At 37.2% G+C, this 19,394-nt stretch overlaps 1 protein-coding gene across 1 annotated transcript in view; it reads left to right on the top strand.

Moving 5' to 3' along the window:
• The first annotated feature begins 5,407 nt into the window (after nucleotides 1–5,407).
• LOC135078739 (uncharacterized) overlaps nucleotides 5,408–19,394 on the top strand; it is a 177,522-nt gene continuing 163,535 nt past the window's right edge. The window contains exon 1 of the mRNA XM_063973300.1: nucleotides 5,408–6,292. Coding sequence (XP_063829370.1) covers nucleotides 5,408–6,292 — 885 coding nt within the window. The remainder of the gene's footprint in view (nucleotides 6,293–19,394) is intronic.

Raw genomic sequence — 19,394 nt, 5'->3', positions numbered from 1 at the left:
AAACGGGAAAAAATAAACAGAAAAAATATAAAAACATGCAACTAGTAATCAATAATAAAATCATAGACTGTCCAAAAGAGATAACAGAAACCTTCAACAACTACTTTGTTACTGTCGGCCAAAACAATAACAAAAATATCAATATAGGACAACCTGTAATTGACCCCCCAGTAAATTCACTATACCTAAACCCCGTTACAAACGAAGAAATAATGAAAATTATAAATAATTTAAAAACCAAACATAGCTGTGGTGTAGATGGTATTCCACCAAAACTACTAAAGCATTGTGCAGAAGAACTATCTCAACCTCTCACCTCTATAATTAATCAGAGTTTCCGCGATGGTGAATTTCCAAACCTACTAAAGATGTCGCTAGTTAAGAGCGTTTACGCCGATTGGCGCAAAAACAGTACTTTTTCAACTCGTTACAATCATTAACCAGTAATATTACAAATATGTTATAGGCATAAATAGTTAGGCAATTTCGTCGTCTAAATAGTTAATTGAGAAAATATTGCGGTTAGTTTAGTATTTAAGAATTCTATCAAGATAAGTCCACACAGGTTTTGTAAATTTCCACTTTAGCGTCAGTTTACAAGCTGAATTTTTTATAAAAATACTGTGAAAACGATTTAACAAACATTTATATCCTATAGCATAGATCCTTGGGCAAATAGTTATCTTAGAAAATTTTTAGATTTAAGCATTTTACAATAAGAAATCACAAATTAAAAAAACGTGAAATACCCAAAAATCAAAGTGATTTTTACACCATTATTCTTCTTTAATTCAACATAAAAATAGCTTAATATAATAAAATAACATCTTCTTTAAAATATTTACTTTGAAAAGATATATAATTCATTGTTATTGTTTTGCTATAAACATTTGGAAACTATTAAAAAACGCCGCGCGCGAATCATTTCCAATGATGCCCCTTGAAACGCCGCGCTTCGCGTAAACGCTCTTAAACCAGTTCATAAAAAAGGCGATAAGAGCAATCCCAAACATTATAGACCAATAGCAATCTTACCATCATTTTCTAAAGTAATTGAAAAAGCCATGTGCAATAGGTTATATACGTTTTTAGAAAAATTTAATATCTTAGATGATTGTCAGAATGGGTTCCGGAAATCTAGGTCAACCACCTTGGCAGTGTATAAATACATCCAAGCCGCTCTTCAACACATAAATGATAAAAAATATGCCTTAAGCATATTAATAGATATGACAAAGGCATATGATAAAGTGTCACATAGCATCCTTTTGTCCAAATTATATGGCTCAGGTATACGAGGTACTGCATACAACTGGTTCAAATCATACCTAACAAACAGAAAACAAATAGTCCAAATAGAATACCACAACACTTCAACGAACAAAATAGAAATAATCACATCAGAAGAAAGAGACATGACCTGTTCCATCCCCCAGGGAAGTGTACTAGGTTGTGTACTCTTTTTAATTTATATTAACGATCTTCCGAAAATCTTAAATAGAGAAATATCATTTCCCATACTTTTTGCAGACGACGTGTCTATTTTAATCAAGTGCGAAAAAAACTCAAATCCTAACACCCTTATCAATGATACATTATCAAATATTACACATTGGCTTAAACTACACAACCTAGAAATAAATCTTAATAAAACAAAAATAATGCAATTCCGACCATATACAATAGCTCCCCTAAACATAAATATAATACTGGACAAAACACAATTAGAAACAGTAGATACTTTTAAATTGCTAGGACTACACATAGATACAAACATCAATTGGAAAACACATATCGATCAAATAAAAACTAAATTATCAAAGTTCACATACGCCCTTTTCGAAATCAAACACAGCACCAACACAGAAATAGCATTAACGACATACTACGCGTACGCATATTCCTGGCTGAAATATGGCATAATGCTATGGGGCAACAGCGTAAATGCCAATGACTTGTTTCTACTACAGAAAAAATGTGTAAGAATTATAGCCCAAATAGATAATACACAAAGCTGTAAACCATATTTCAAAAAATACAAATTAATGACTCTAACATCAATATACATACACGATTTATGTTCATTTGTTTATAAAAACATAAATTCATTCCAAAAAATGCAAGACACCCATAACGTAAACACTCGTCATAAAGAAAAACTATGCCTACCATACTCGAGAATTAAAATGCTGAATAGCAGCCCATACTATATGGCCATCAAGCTATACAATAAATTACCACTGGAAATAAAAAACGAACAAAAGTACACAATTTTTAACAACAAGCTAAAACAATTCTTAATAAATAACTGCTACTACAAACTAGACGAATATTTAAATAACAAACCCTATAAAACAACATATAAATAATACAACAAACTAACTTTTTATACTTTTTATTTTTTTATTAAAATACCTCATTATGGCGCTCTGAGTATTTAGCAAATATATTATATATAACATAATATATTATATTCAATAGAATATTTGATTTAATATTAATGTAACACTCATACTTACTTACTTATTTATAAAAATAAATAATGTAGCCCTCCCATCAAACCTTTGCAATGCCTTAACTAGGTAACTAAGTAATAAGCACTCATGTATTAATGATAAGACCTTTAATGTACACTTAGTAGGCAAATAAACAATTTGAATTTGAATTTGAATTTGAACATTTCTAACTACGGTTTTTCCAGTCATTGCTTTGGAGGGATCGAGTAACGTACGGTTCGCAGAACCGTGACGATCGGATCATTCGAGATGATTATAATAGCATTGTTGTTACAACGTGATTAAACAATACGAATATTAGTCTTTGATTCAACGTTTCATTTTTGCTCGCACGTTTAATTTTCTTGATCGTTGCATCGATACTGTAACATAAGAAATGGTAGAGTTACCTACGCCCGTATTCACAAACATTATTATGAGGTCTCACAGTGCGCGTGGACGCACAGGGTCACACATGAACCAATCATAAAGCTCTATTCAACGCTGTGCGTTCGATTTGCTGCTTCACTTAACCAAGCATCGTTTGTGAATACGGGTGTTATTTACATGGTATTTAATGAATATGCAGAGTCAATCTACTGTTAACATAATACATTTGTTTTATGTAAAACTGCACAAAATTATATGTAAATCTATGTGCAAATCCGTATTATTTCAATTTCGTTTTCGTGTTATGTTTGGAACTAAACGTGATGCTTTAAAGACACTATGTAATTACAACAAAAATGTATGTTTTTTCAGATTTTATTGCATGTTCATGGTTTGTAATCTTTGTAAAAAAACATCTGATGTCTAGACAATGTCTTTATAAATACGTAAACTATAAAAAGTTGCTCTATCGTCTTTTTTGCATGGCTCGCTGCAAAGATGCAAGAATGCTAAGATTAAATCTCAGGGCGTTAGTGTGAGTGAAGCTTAGAAGCTCTACCATATCATTGGAAACAATTTCTAAGAACATTACAAAAAAAAACTATAGGTACTGGAAGCTAAAACAAAATACATATAGAATAATTCCCATCACCCACGTGTCTCTACCTCGAATTGTCTTCGAGAAATTAAGCGTTGCTATTTGCAAAAAATTTTACCTATTCCCATAATATGCTTCGGAATTTTATTGGATTGTATATTTGAGTACTTATACCAGGCTCACAACATTTATCATTGAACCTGCCCTCAAGATGATGAAGAAGAGAAAAATATGATTGGCCTACACTATATTTGTTGAAAAATGTTTTCCTTCAATTTGTAAAGAAAGAAAGAAAGAAAAGTGGTACTAAAATAGAATAATACAAATTAACATAGAGGACAAAAAAAATTGTTGTACCAAATTGGTCTCTGCTCAGTATGAGGCTATAACATACACTGGAGCACGTTACGGCCACTGGTATTCTGCAGAAACCATGAGTTATTCAGGTTTAGTCGCGGTATAAAGCTATGTATAAAGGATGAACAAATAAAACTTTCCGCGGAGACGGAAGCGTCTTTTTTTAGCTTAGTATTATACGGTGTGCGATCACAAAAAGAGCAAGTGTGTAGTAGGGGAGCGCGGCGCTATTTGTGTGCGCGTGCGCCGACTGGCAGACTTACTATGTTTAATGTTTATTTATAAACTAGCCTTTTACTGCGGCTCCGCACGTGTAGATTTTTGGTTTACAACGACACTGCATCCTTTGGTACGTGTTTTTAGTGTAAAATTAAACGGCTATACATAATGTTAACGGGGCGTAGCTGACCATCTAATAAACATGAAAAAATATAGCTACTTAAAAGCTCTACATCTTTACATAGTATAAAACAAGGTTGTTTCGTCTGTCTGCCACATCTTTAAACAACGAATTGGATTTAATACGGTTTTCAATTGATTCAAGAGAACGCTATAAGAATACGTCTTCAAAAACATGTAGAAAATAAAAATCTCTATAAAAAAGTGCTAAAATTAAGGCTTCAAATCACACTCTACTTGAGTGTGATTTGACAACATTCATTATGTTACTTCAGTTTATCGCACGGAAACTTTATATATTAGTTATTTATTTATCACCACCGGATAGACCTCTTAAGGTTATCTAAATATTCAAAAACTGAACCCCGTATTTGGAATTGCCCAAAATTATCTAATCTGTTGGCTAGAGCATAGCGACAAAAGAACAAGGACAAAAGTTTTGGCTTTATTTGAGCAAATGCAACGACGACCAAAGTAAGAAACATTGTAAACAAATTGCGAGTCCCGGTGCGTGCCATTCTTGTGATACACATTCGACGACTCTATCTATCCTTGTCACTGCTCCGAAACTCGCCGCCCAGTATGCATTCCGCCCAACTCGCCTGAAATCAAGGCCGGCATACACTTCCGTTTGTTTTTCAGTCGGCTGCATGATCGTTCTATAACATAAACAATCATTTATTTGTTTCAACATATTTTCCGTACAATACAGGTTGCCTACGTTAATTTGGTACTCATTGTAAAATTCCTGAAATTGTAATTGTTTGACAATAATGTACATTCAATGATAAAGGAGTGCGTCGCGTTCGGGAGAGGAGCGCCCACCGGCCCGCCGGCCCACGGGTCGGGAGGGCCGGGTGGCGCGGCGGCGGCGGCGGGCGGCGCCGCAGTCCGCGCGAGGAGCCGCCGCCGGCCTGTCGTCTCGCGCCCCGCGCCGTCCCACGCCGCACCACGCGCGAACGCCGCCTTTGTTTATACTCGCTCGCGCTCGCCGCACACCAGCTGTTCCCAGTGCTCCGACAGAATCAAACCCCCACCAGTGCCTGTGTTACCTCAGTTATCAGTGCCCACGAGTGCTTTGTGTTGTCAGCTGTGAGTGTACATGGGGCGTCTGGCGTGCCCCTGAAGCCGCCGCAGCCGTGCGCGCGCCTCCTGAAGCGGCCCGGCCATGGCGGCGACGGCCCGCCGCGAGATAGACACCGGCGAGGAGGACATCGCCGCTATCGCCAAACAGATTTCGGACCATGCCGAAGCCATCTACCAGACTTGGAAAGCGCGCGGCCTCGCACCCACGGAGATACTCTCGTGCAGGCCCACGCCCGGCCTCAAGCTGGGCGATCTCCGAACCAAACCGAGGCCGGAGCCGAAGCCCGAAATAAAGCAGAGGCCGGACATAAGGCGCGAGCTGCGGCCCGAGATAGTCCGGGAGCAGCGCCCCGACGCGCGGCGGGAGCAGCGCCCCGAGCCGCCGCGGGAGCAATGGTCCGAGCCCGAGGAAGACACCATAGAGGTGATGCTGCCGCCTGACCTGGTCCCGGAGCGGAACGGGACCGCGAGCGCCGGCGCAGGTGCTAGGAGATCAGACCCCGCAGCGATGCGCCTCGAAGTTGCTAGAGAGGAGGAGAGATTGCTCCGAGCGCTGCGAACCGGCGGCGTGGTCGCCGAAAGGTCTGGCGAGAGGCCTGATGTGGTGCCACCCATATCACTAGTCGATTATGCTAAGAGCAGATACCAGGACAGGTTGGATTCTGGTGCTCGCAAGCCGTCAACAGGTGCGAGCGGGGAGAGACGAGCGTCGCTCGGCTCTCATGTGACGGAAGCTCGTTCCAAGTTCGAGGCGCGGGCGCGGCGCGCGTCCAGCGCCGGCGCCGGCGAGCCCGCGTCGGCGGCGGGCGCGACGCCCGTGCGCCCCTTCCTCACGCGCGGCTCTGTGGCCGAGCGCGTGCTCATGTTCGAACGCTGCCCCAGTGAAGCTACCCTCGAGCTAGCCAAAAGAAAATCTCCAGCGGCCACCACATGGCGAGGACCCCACGATGTCATCAACAGAGCACAGGTGGGTGACGCCGCTTGGCCTTCAGTTTGATTTCTACTACGCCATTTATTAACGTGACCTTTACCTATACATAAAATATATTTGGAGGGCAGGGGACATGTCGCGCTTTGTAAACAGCGGCATGAACTCCGCAAACAGTAATTATTCGTGCGTTGTTTATCGTTGCGTCACAGACAGTACGCGGCGAGAGCTCTAGCACCGGCTGAAGTGCCGGCTATACCCATCGTCATTATACCGTCAGCGACGTAGGTATAGTGCGCCGACTAGTTTGTATGATTCAAGTACATAGTGACATCAGCGACAATAGTGAACATGGCTAGAAATATCAAACTTTACGACCATGTGAGTCTTCTTCTTGACAATCTTATCTCGCGACTCTACACGACTGTGGGTTATGTAAACAATGTGCGGTATATGTCTCTCATAATAAAAATGAATCCTTTTCACAAGATAGGCTGTGTCAATGGAACAGACTCGCGGCATTATCTAGAACAGCTGTTTCGATACAGTCAGTCACAACCACAGCCGTATCGGTACTTAAGGTCACCACTTACAAACAATTCATTCCGTCTCTACATTTTGTGTAGTTGGTAAAATTACGGGGCATTACTGAATATTGTATAATTTTGGCATTAAAATAAATTACATTTGCGTTTTATCAGTAGTTTTCTCTAGCAAACACGCAATACTTATGTAGTTAAGACAACTACCTTACCCGTTTATTTCACTTTCTTTTACCACTTACTTACGAAAACAGTTTATTTCCAAACAAATAAAATATGGCCCATACAATTTACTCGTAAAATGCTCTACTTCTATAAATTGCTGTTTTCGAAAGCTAACTGGTGTGAAGACGAGTTTTATAGTGTTTTTTATGGTCTTGGTGACCACTTAGCATATCGCTTGTTGCAGTATTATTAGAATGAATTATTTGAGTTTTGTCAACGAATGTCCATTCGTGTACTTACAATATTATTACATAAGGAAAGGTGATCTAATATTAATTCAGAATACTCATAGCGCATAAACCATGAGGTTTTGGATGTAGATAGAGATTTGGATGACTGGAACTTTATTTTTCATTTCATAGATTCTTCTTCTTCTTCTTCTTCGACTTCGCTTAAAGAATTATGATGCAATAGTTGCACACACCCACTATAATCTTTGCCTGATTTTTCATACGGAACCAACAATAGTTTAAAACGGAAACAATGTGTCATTTTTTCATCCGGCATCTAAATGAGTCCAATGAACCATTTAGATCGTATCGATTCCGTGCGTCTGATTTAGTACGTACAATGAGTTGCAATATCTATGCACGTTTAGGCCGTATTGCATTGCCATAAGGGTAAAAAGGGTGTGCGTTTGTCTGATGTACGGGCGCTCGGTCAGTGCATTTTTGTCAGATTGCCAATATGTTGCGAGAGCGTGCGCCCGACGAACTTTGAGATAGTGCGACGGTGAACCTGTGTAAAGATATCACACGATCTTAGATCCTGATACTTTAGGCTGGGTTGCACCATCTTATTTTAAATTTGACAAACGTCAAAAATCTGTCAAACTCCATACAAAAAGCACCGGTTATCGTTATAATTACCGTTAAAGTTAGGTGGTGCTACTCAGCCTTAGAATTGCATTTTTATAGTCTGTTGTCCAATAACGTTCATTTTATTTTGGTGCAGTCTATGACTGTGGTTTCGCCGCGCGCGGTAGAAAAATTATTAAAAATAATACTGATTGTTAAATATAAGTATTGTTTTATTTTTACATGCACATGCAACCTTCCTAGTAGTACCTACATATGATTAATACAAGTAAAAGAATACTTATATTATAAATCAGTATTTATTTCGAAAGCCAAATGAATCAATACAGTATTGGTACAGCTAGAGCTCCAATTGGCGAAAGTAATAAATAATAATTTAAAAACAAAATTAAACCAAAAATACATTATAATCGTAAACAATTCAATAACCAAAATAACGATCCGTATTAATTTGTGAAAAAGGTCCTTCAATTGACTTTATTGTTCAATTAGGTACAAAAAGTGCATCGCGGTTGCGGTTTTTCCCTCTGTTTGCTAATAAATTGTGTTAACGCTAAATATAATGGTTTATTTTTACTTGTGTTTAATCATTTCTACCGCACAAATAAAATTTTGTTTCTTTTTTTATTTATTTTTTATATATATCAGGTATTTGACCACAATCGCACCTGATACCTTATTCAATAAGATGAGCTCTACAGTACGATATGTATATTTTTAACTATAGGAATGTACGTCAATTTTAAACCCAGCTTTAATAATAATTTAATTAATACAGCGAGTCACATTATTAGAGGAGAAGACGGTTAACTGAAACTTCTGAAATAGATATTGTGGACAAAACATGTAGATGATGTTTTTGGATATGAACTAAGAACCTTTAATGATTTAACAACAACGAAATGCATGTTACTTAATATAGGCTAACTAATCTGACATTAAAAGCTCAATTCTTACGAAAATTGTAGAGATTCAGCAAAACTCAAATATAAAGAAACGAGAAGTATAATAATAGCAACTGTAACTTTTAAAACAAAGCACGATCTTGGCACAGTCTTTCTAATTTAACTTTTGTTTAGAAATTATGTTCACATGTTGATCCGCTCACGTGTTCAAATTCACGTGAATAAAAGTTAGCGAAGATATTGTAGGTTTTTTGTAGTATGTATAATTGAGTCCATTTTTGTTTACGAGTAACAGCTGTAGTCATAGCAAAGAAATGATCTTGATTTTTTTTTATTTGGGATATTGTTAATGTCTTATTTCCTGAATTTTTTGGATATTTTCCTTTGCTTTATTATTTGTGGTAACGATTGTCTTATTTCCTGAAGTTCTTGGACGCTTTTCTATTGTTACATGTATGGACTTTAAGTTTAACTATTAGTTTTTATTTATTTTAGCCGAATAGCTCCTGTTTGCTCTTTTAGCAAAAATAATAACATAATGGGAACTACAAATTCTGATGTCAGATTTTATGTTAGTCACTTGGCTATATTTTTTTTGCAATATTGGACGTATTTAACCTATTACAGTTGCATAATGACACAGTCCTTAATGTCCCGTCTTCTTTACCATCATTGGCGTCTAACACGACTCTATCTGATTAACTTTGATCTTCTAAAGGCAAGACTCTTCATTCGTAAGTAGACAATCAGTTCGCTTTAAATTGTGACTGGCATAAGTAAGTAATCCCGAAACATAATATCCACGAATGCTTATCCTCCTGGACATTGACGCTGTAACAGTACACTGTACGCCGGTAGCATCATACATCGCGGGCAGGATGCGCCCGAGTATGCCAGTCACGTGGTGATGTGGTATCAGGTGGGCTGAGTGGACTGTTCGGAAAGTATCCGACCTTCCAGTAGTGGTCTGGTACATCTTTGTATTTTAAGATGTGTAACTTGATCAATGATCCTGCTGGACATTGACGCTAACAGTATAGTCTACGCCGGTAGCATCATACATCGCGAGTGGCAGGATGCGCTCGAGTATGCCAGTCACGTGGCATCAGGTGGGCTGTTAGCTGAAAGACTGTCCGGAATGTGTCCGATCTTCCAATGGTCAAATAGAGTACTTATTGCCTTTGCCTTTTTTTATTTTTGGTGCTTATTTGACTTAAATACTTAATCAATAACTTTAGGTAGGTACTTCTTAGGCCCGGTTTCTGAATTACAGCTCATCCTCTACTAAAGGATGATATTTGGTCCACCAACTGATCTTGATAGAACAACTATCATTATTGGACAGTTGACGTCAGAGAATATGTAACCACGTAGAGTTGAGAAAAAATTACTGTAGGTTTGATACTGTGTTTTGAAATAATCCAAAATAGGAAGGTAAATGAATGTCGTTAGTTGAGTCAAGAGTTAGTGAATTGGTCGGATTCTTTCTGGACGGCCTTGATAAAGAAATGGAGGACGCAACACCCAGAGAATTGTTACGCTAAATTTAATCGGGTCACGAGATCTCAGCGGTGTCCAAAGAAATTTATGTGAAACAAAATATTTTGATGACAATTTGCTTAGAAACTGTGGGTTCAAATTCCATTGGGGGCAAAATTAGTTCGATGAGCACTGAAAATATGAAAATATTTTTATTAATAAACACCTTTAAATTGCAAAATGTGTGCCGCTCTCGTAAAAGTTTTTCTGTAAATTTCTGTGTAAAGAGAGTTAGGAGGCTCCTCCTCAAAAACATAGACTAAATCAGTGTTTAAAGTAACTACAATAAAAAGAAAATCAAAACAAAATCTAATCACTATCAATAGTGAATAGAGATTCATTTGTAGTTTAATCGGTGTATCAAATTGTAAAATATGTATTTGTTTTCATACTAGCCTTGTAACGTGTTGATATTGGGTTGCTGATTGATGCCGACAGAGCTCAAAAATATTTTCGCACGTAGCATGGTAATGGTACTTAAGTGGATCATTTCTCTTCGTGCTACGGCCTATTTCGAATATGTTTTCTGAAGTTGTACGGCGTGATTTAATAAAACGTAACGTTAACAAAGTTAAAGGTATGAAAAATGTTCAAGTGTGCTTTGGAGCAGGTTTCATTTGTTGTTACAGAGGAGAATGACAATACTCTGTTGAAAAAAACTTTATTACAAGAGGAAAATTTCATTCAATTAACAACGCAAAACAGGTAGGTACTTATGACTTGCACCTAGCAAAGGTGAAAAAATAAATGTGTTACGTCTAATGCAGTTAAAAACTTTGTAAAATGAAAATTTTCAGCGATATCCTGAAGCAAAATACGAACTTCGGCACTTCTAGCTAAATGCTAATAGAGCATGATAATTCAGTTGTAATAGGTTAGGTATATTATTTTTAGAGAAGAAGTAGAAGTTGCTATTTATCAAATTGAAATCTACATAACCATTATCAGAAAACAGAGTTTACATATTTCTTGTATTTACATACCTACCATAAGTGCAAAGGGTAATGTTACCAGCATCAAAGCGCATTTGATATGTAAATAACACCGCTATACCGTATGAAGCATGATCGGCACTCCCGTGACAATCAGACACGAGACGTGCTGCCGAATTGATGTATGGTAAGCACGGATCGAACGTCAGCGCATAGTTCATCTATTATTTATGCTCATCTCACTGCGGGCGTCAATCCAGTTCAACCCAAACTGGGACAGATTTCGGTATATCAGTTGCAACTTGGATTTATTGATCAGATTCTCTGTAAACTAAACTTTTATATGTTTGATTCTGAGCGCATTGTATTCTTTCGTTTGCAAAGAGAATTTGTAGCATGTCATCGACCCGGGCTAAATGAAGATTTATTTAAAGGCTCTCTGACAGTCAGATTTTAACGTCATTAAAATGACTAATTGTGCTGAAATTAGTTGCTGGCTAACCTTACGAAGTGGTAGTAACCACGGTCTTTGGGAAGAAAACAAAAGACTGTTGATGAACCGATACTATGGAAGGATAATAATATGCTAATGAAAGCCTAAAACACTGTTTTAATGTCGTAGCATAGGCACTCTACATCCTGAACTTTGAAAGGGGAGGTTTTTCCTTTTTGTAGAGTAGTTTTAGAACTACTCTATATACATACACATACTATACAAATGGTTAGCCATTTGTATATTATGTGTTCTAACTAATACCATGTATCTAGCCTTCCTACCATGGTCATCTTCTTACTTACAAAAATCTGGTAGTTATTTGGATGGAAAAAGACTCTGTTTTAACTGACACTTAATTTTATTTGTATTAATTGCCTTGCCACGCTCGCCGTAAACGAAAACAAGTAAAAAGCAACTACATCGCAAGTTCGTGTATGTAATTTTTATAAATCACGGTTTAATTCTTTACCAAAGATGCGTGTCGATGAAACATTATGATCACTGGCCAGCATAAATTTCGAAAGAGATTGTTCACCTCGGACTATCTACTACGAGCACAGAAAAAAATAGTGTTCCAAATTTAAACTGGACGGAACGACGGGAATGGGTTGGCTATCGCCCAGCGGCCCGATCGCGCCCGACAACCGCCGAATGCACCCGAAGACAGTCCAGAAAGTGTATCTGATTCAATGAATCAGCAATGATTTTATTTCAAACTCAAACGCGATTGTTATAAACAAAAAATAAGAGTAAAAATAAAGAAAATAAACAAGCAGATCAGTCGGCTGCCTGATTTAAAAATAAGAGATGATGAACCTATTTTACATGATCATGATTTCTAATTTCGAAAAGAATGATCAAGCAGAAGGATCAACATAGTATCGATTACGCAAATTAAATATTTTAATCATCCACTTTCTTAGTCGGTAACGGATTTCGCAAATTAACTTGCATATTTTTGGAATTTTCCATTCGGTTATAAAATCATAAGCAATGACACGCACATTTATCACTAGTTTAAAAAAGCATCTTACACCCAAAGTGGTTTCACAGAACGCTTCATTCGTCACGTTCGCTGACAGCCCAAATCCTTCCCTCTATCCCTTCAAGGTGAAGCTTTATTACTTTCGTTTATTTCGGTTTTAAAACTTGTTTCGTCGGTGTACGCCCCGCCTTATAAGGTGTCAAAAGCTGAATACAGAACGCAATCTATAATGATAGAGCCATATCTCACTAGGAGGCTGCTGGTGATTCCGTAGTTTTTTTCAAAAGTCACTGGCCACCAGTAAAAAACGGAGACGAGTAAAAAAATAAAAAACAGTTTAATTTATGCTGTGATTCTTTTGTCTAAATTAGTTAAGGGCAGTTGTAAGTTGTAACTGTTTGGTCTTATTCATTCTAGACTGCCCAATTTAAAAACCATCTCACCACTCCAGTCACTATGTTTTATCGCAGATTGAATTGGCCTACAGATCATGTAATTTAAACTCGGGAACACGCCTCGTTTACAATCTAACTCTCTAATCATTACATGAGTCATGCTCCATGGGTGATGTCAATAGTAACATTCTAAGCTATAGGCATCAGAAGGTCGTTAAGCGTCCAAGTGAGGTGTGTTCTTAATGTAAGCGCTGGTTCAGGAAGCCGGCCTCCAAGCAGTATCACCCACATATCGGTAGGAAGCGGTAGACAAATTACTCGGAAACAATCGATCACATCATCGTAGTAAAAAGAGAAAAGTCCGGTTGCACTTACGCGTTTTTAACACGCACTCTTTTGCTAAAGTTTATGTACAAAATAGTGATGTACGATCCCAGATAGTTCCTATTAGGTTTAGGTTTATTAGGTTTTGGTCTCAGTTTATTTTATTTAAATTCCAAAATTAAGTAATTAAATTTTTGTACTCGTAATGTTGTTAGGTTGTTGTGGTGTCGATTGCAAGTAAACTCTTTTGAAACTAGAATTGATGCGGACAATATAAATTAACGATGCAATTAATGTCTTAATACATAAAATTACGATAATAAATACTAGGTATTAAACATTTATCTCTATTAAAATTTATACAGTTGTTAAACTCAAGTGATTAACCCACATTCGGACATTAGTGCCGGTAGTTTACAAAACGTTATGCAACACGTAATGCAGTTACTTACATCTGCGTCTGTAAGTTTGATTGGATAACTAAATTTGGAAGTGCGATCATGCCTGCTTTGTAAAACTTGTACGGCGACTAAATAAAATTAAATGTTGAAATAGAGACTACGGAATTTAATACAGGTCTTTTTGAAAGTAATTTAGAGCTTTTTTTCGTTCATTTTGTTGAACTGGAAGAAGATGATGTGCTTAGAAAAAATGCTAAATCATCATAAAATACACCTTTCCTCTTTCTCGCACTAAGTAGCTATTATAATAAATGGTCAAACATTCTTCATACAAAAGGGAACGGAATCATCGCTTCGGAGCACACATTGTCTACAGCAACAGTCGAATCAGCTGTTAATTTTCGCACAAAAGTGTGTCTGCTCTTTTTTGTCTAGATTCTTGCGATTTGCGGCTTCACAACCGCGTAATTGGGACGTGAAGTGTTATGTAATTATCTAGAGCGAGACAAGAAGAACAATTACGTTCGCATGCGCGTGAGGTTATGAGAAATGCTTTTTATCTCAGCGCGAACGGATATTAGCGTTTAGTTTCACATTTGTGGAACTAGCCTACAAAGTAACAATAGTGAACTGGATAAATTAGATACAATAAGATTTAGTTTCATTGGTCTTATCGCAGAACTGATGAGGAGTAAACGTTCTCGAGTTTAGATGTGGAGATCACGTAGGACGCTCAGCACTTCTTCTAGATTGAACAATAAAGAATAAAGTAAATAGCATACAGTAGCTGATAACTGAGTTCGGACTTCGGTTCTCAGTTCTTGAGACACCATAAATAGTAAAAATTAAATCATTTATTTCAGACCTTCATCCTTACCTATATCGCCGTCTTATTCGTTGAAAGGGTACTACAACTTAAAACCCTTTTCTTTCTTCCGGACCATTTGTACCTCTTGTGTACAAAATGATAATTAATTCAAGTGCTTGATGATCAAAATTTCAGCTTTCTCAGACACGTCCAAAAGCGCCAAATTATAAATGACTCTACCCTTTGGGATTCGACCGATGAGACCGAAGGCTTAGCCTTATGGATTAAACATTACTTATGGGTCCATCCATACGAGAATACGATATGTGAGAGGCTTAACTAAGATCTTAATTTAGCCTCCAGTAAACAAGAAGTTTCTTAGTCTTAACATCAATACCTTCCATTCCAGAGAAAGAAGTAAGTAAACATCTTAGAAATTGTGATTCGCATTTCTTGACTGGACTGTGAGGTCTCTCTCGTTCCCAAGAACAAAACCTTTGATTTTAACGTCTAAAAAAGGCTTGTACATGTAATAACACTCAACTATGAATCTACTCAAGAGTCAAATATTGAAATTGAATCGATCACATTATCGAGCATGGGCTTCACCCAATCTTCGCATCATAAATATTAAAGCAGGCATGAAATATTTACGCGATACCTTGCAATCAGTCCCAAGACAGTTAGGTCTACCGTTAGTATTTAGTTCTCGACCAGTCTCGCGCCATAAATCCGCGGTAGGCGCGCCTCGAAGGGCGATAGAACAGAACTTGTCCTGCGATAGTCGGGCAATAAAAGTTGATTTGAAGTTGTTAGCGCAGGACCAAGGTCGGCCGTCGCATGGCGCACGCGAGCTGGCGGAAACGATAAAGAGTTACTTGAACTAGAAACCTTTGGCAGGGAACATCTATGTTAGATGGAAGAAAGAGTTCATTTCTACGCTAGATAGGTGGATTGTAGATCCTGGCAACACAGGAGTTACAGCGGTGGGAACGAGAGGTGAGAATAGTTCGTAGTTTTACGCTAGAATTTTGCTAGAAGTGATTATACAGGGTATCCCGTAAGGGGTGAATCAAACAGCTGTTGGAGGTAGCTTGACCCAGAGGTCAAGCTTAGAACTCGGTCAAAACCTATCCCTAAAAATATCAAAACATAAATATATTTTTTTTAACAATTTTTACTAAAGAGAAGAGTTGGTGAAGTTAGGGTGAGTGGAGTTAGAAGTTTGGCTCTACATATTGCTTTTCAGTTCAGTTTTTCGGTGCAAACCATTATGGTCTCGCCTTGGCAACGTTTTACGTGAAAATGTTTTTGGTGGGATCAGTTTTTATATGAAAACTCCCAAATTTTTCTAAGATAGGTCTCTATATCCGCTACACTCCCCTGTTCGCACCGAGCGCTCGCCCCATAGAATGCAGTGATAAAGTTTAGAGAGCGGTGAAAGTATAATTTGTTTGTGCCTGATAGTTGATACCCGAGATGGCGAGATAAACGTTACGGCGCGTTTGTATTACGTATGACATAATCTATCACTTGTGCAGGGTTGTCGGCGGTTATCTGTTTCATCTAATTATGCATTTTTACAAGGGGAAGTGCTTAATCATTTTATATCAGATGTAATACTTAGAACATTTAATCGTATGTCGTGCGAATATGAAAGGTACATTCATATTAATACATAGTGTTCCTTGGCAGAGCATGAAAGGAAGAGTGAATGGCTTTTAGAACGGAGAAAAAGTATCGATAAATCTCTAGCATAATGGACCGACGACCTCAAGAAAATAGTAGTTGCTGGATTTAATGCAGGCATAGGCAGAAATGATGACTGTCTTTCGAAGGACAGAAAACTTAAAATCTCTGGACCGTTAGTCCTGTATCCACCTCTCTATGAATAAATACTTGGGCTCTATGCAAGCAGAAACAGGTTTAAAAGCTTTTCCATGTCTTTATAAATCGTTTGACTAGCGAGGTGGTAACCCTGTGCTTATGTTATCTCACTAATAAATTAATTACATTTTAATTCTTGATTGACATGCGCGTTTACATTTTTTTGCGGCGTTTATTGACTGCATTTTTATAAAACGGTTGTTGGAATAATAGAAATGTATATTGTAGTGTAGTTACGATTTAAAACTTCTAGTACTACCACTAGTAGTATACATCAAATGAAAACAAAATACACTAAATAGGCATCGATCATAATGAAATCTTAATTATCATACATTTTTACTAATTAATTTTTAATTGTTTTGTTTCAGGTAAGCAAACCGTTTCTTCTATTTATTGCAATAATTGGTATGTACTTATGTAATTCTAATGAAAAAAACATATTATTTAATGTTATTGTGAAATTATTTTACAACACCGATAATTATTTTGATGAAATATGCGGCCACTGGTAGCACAAAGAACTGTCGTTGGACGTTGACCAGTCATTAGTAACTAAATAATAATAAATATTATGTTGTGTTATTTGTAACATTGAGCTTTTATAAATACATGCTGAAATTCAGTATGAAGATTACCTATGCTTGATTTATACACAAAATTACAATGTTTTGTGCTTTAATAATATCAATTAATAGCACGATCAATTACTTCATTATCTTGTCAACAGTCGATAGGTTGATAACGGCTGTTTGATCCGTATCTGTGACCCATATGCGCATATCAGATTCTGATTATATTGTTCTACTACCTTCGGCTTTACCCGCATCCATTTTGATCTATTCCCGAATCCGGGATAAAACTATCTTATGTTTTTTCGTGGGTCTCAAACTCACTTTCTTCCAAGATTCAACTAAATTGGTATTGGTTTGAACGTAAAAGAGTAACAAACATCTATCCATCTGCCATCCTTACAATATTAGTCTTTGGATAGGATTAATGGATAGGATTAAACATATCATTCGTCCTATTACACTTTTGTTGTAATTTCATCATAGGACGTTTAGCCATAGGACGTCCACTGCTAAACATAGGCCTCCCCCAATAAGTTCCATAATGAACGATTGTCAGCGGCCTGCATTCCGCTTATGTATTAATTTATTAACCTTTAAATAGACATATGGTTACATAATAAAATTGTCTTAACAACTAAAAACATAGGAAGGTTTTCTTCATATTTTATAACAAAACATTGTACAGTAAAATAGAGAAACACGGGTCCCAACGCGACATTTTTTACATGAGCTACATCGTACATTGTCCCTAGTAGATAGTAAACACTCGTCTACAGAAACGTCAAGAATTTGCGGAATCCCGCAGACATTTCGGGTCTACAGTCGACATAATGTTTTATTCATCGGCGATTCAGTTACAGGACCAAATTCAGCTGGTGTATTTCGATACAAAGACTCTTTAGTATTGCCAATACAAATACAGGGTGGCGATTTAGTTAACTAGGAAAATTGGTGGTTAGGCTTATCAAAACACTTTAATTTATAGATAATCCATACATTGCACCATTTATGTAGAGCGCTTTTCTTTTATTTTATTTTATTTTGTTTTATTCAGAAAACAAACAGCTTACAAATATATAAATTGCATAGATACAGCACTTAGAACTTTTCTTAGAACTTTTCTTAAAAGTTTATAGTTTAAACAAACCACTAGGTTTCAAAATTATTTATCTTCTAGTTATCCCCCTCCAGTAAAGTTAAATTATTGTTTTTAGAGTGACTTCACTACAACAATAATCCCGTGAGCGGATCTAACTAGAAAGATAAAAGCTTCCCCAAAAAGAATGTAGTTTCTATAAGCCGAAAAAGGGTTTATTTGGATTTTGCTACATAATTGCTAACTAAATTTTTTTTTTTAATTTCTCAGTGTCTTTACCACCCTGTATGAACAAATTGTTGTAAAAACATCAGTAATCATTATAATTATTCGCCAAAGTGAAACCGATATCTACATAATCCGCAAACACTCACAGAGGCCTACAAGTGGCCACACGATCGTACTTCCTCTTTGGAGCCAATAATAATAGGAAGTGTAGCTTACTGTATAAGGCTTTGTATCGACGAGCTTATAAGAGCTTTCACTTTCGCACGGGTTTGCATACGTAAGCTCACGTGACGGCGCCTTCGGTCAAACGAAAAAACTGGTCAAGCGCGAGTTATACTTGCTTGGAAGGTTCTGTACATTTAATCGCATCACAAATTCGGTGTTTTAAGAAAAGCAAGTGGATAAGTATATAATTATCCTAATTCCCTTAAGCGAAAAAAATTTAAGATCTTTTTTCAGTTTTCAGTTTAATGGTTTCGGATGCAATTTAGGCCCGATTCGACCAAACTTTTATCCGAGAATAACACATTTTTACTCATTATTTACTGGTCTGGTCGAATCCTCTCTTAGTTGTATTAGTTTAATACTTTAAATTAATCGGGAGTCCTGTTATTTTATGTCGAAAGTCGATATTAAAACCGCGTCTTTCTTTTTGCATTAAAATAAAATAAACTTTCTGAGCTTTCCTGCGATACAGTGGAGACATGTGTGGTCTTATAGGATTTTCTTTTTTCATAACTTGTACGGAACCCTACAAATTGAATAAGGCCGCGAATATTAAGGCTTATTGTCAAGAAACAGCCGTGTAATGTCGTCAGATAAGTTTAATTGGATTGAGATACGATCGTTCAATTCGCTTTCGGATATGGAGCTTTTGTCGGGACAGCTTTAGACAAACGTACGTCGGTCCTCAATACTTCATGTATTGTCTCGGGGGCATTATAAATCTATTGTGTAGTTGTCACAGACAATCCAAAACAGACAA

Source organism: Ostrinia nubilalis, chromosome 2, assembly GCF_963855985.1.
Source record: "Ostrinia nubilalis chromosome 2, ilOstNubi1.1, whole genome shotgun sequence".
In the NCBI taxonomy this organism is placed as follows: domain Eukaryota; kingdom Metazoa; phylum Arthropoda; class Insecta; order Lepidoptera; family Crambidae; genus Ostrinia; species Ostrinia nubilalis.
Note: the sequence above shows the minus strand (reverse complement) of the source record. Positions and strands in the feature narration are given on the sequence as shown.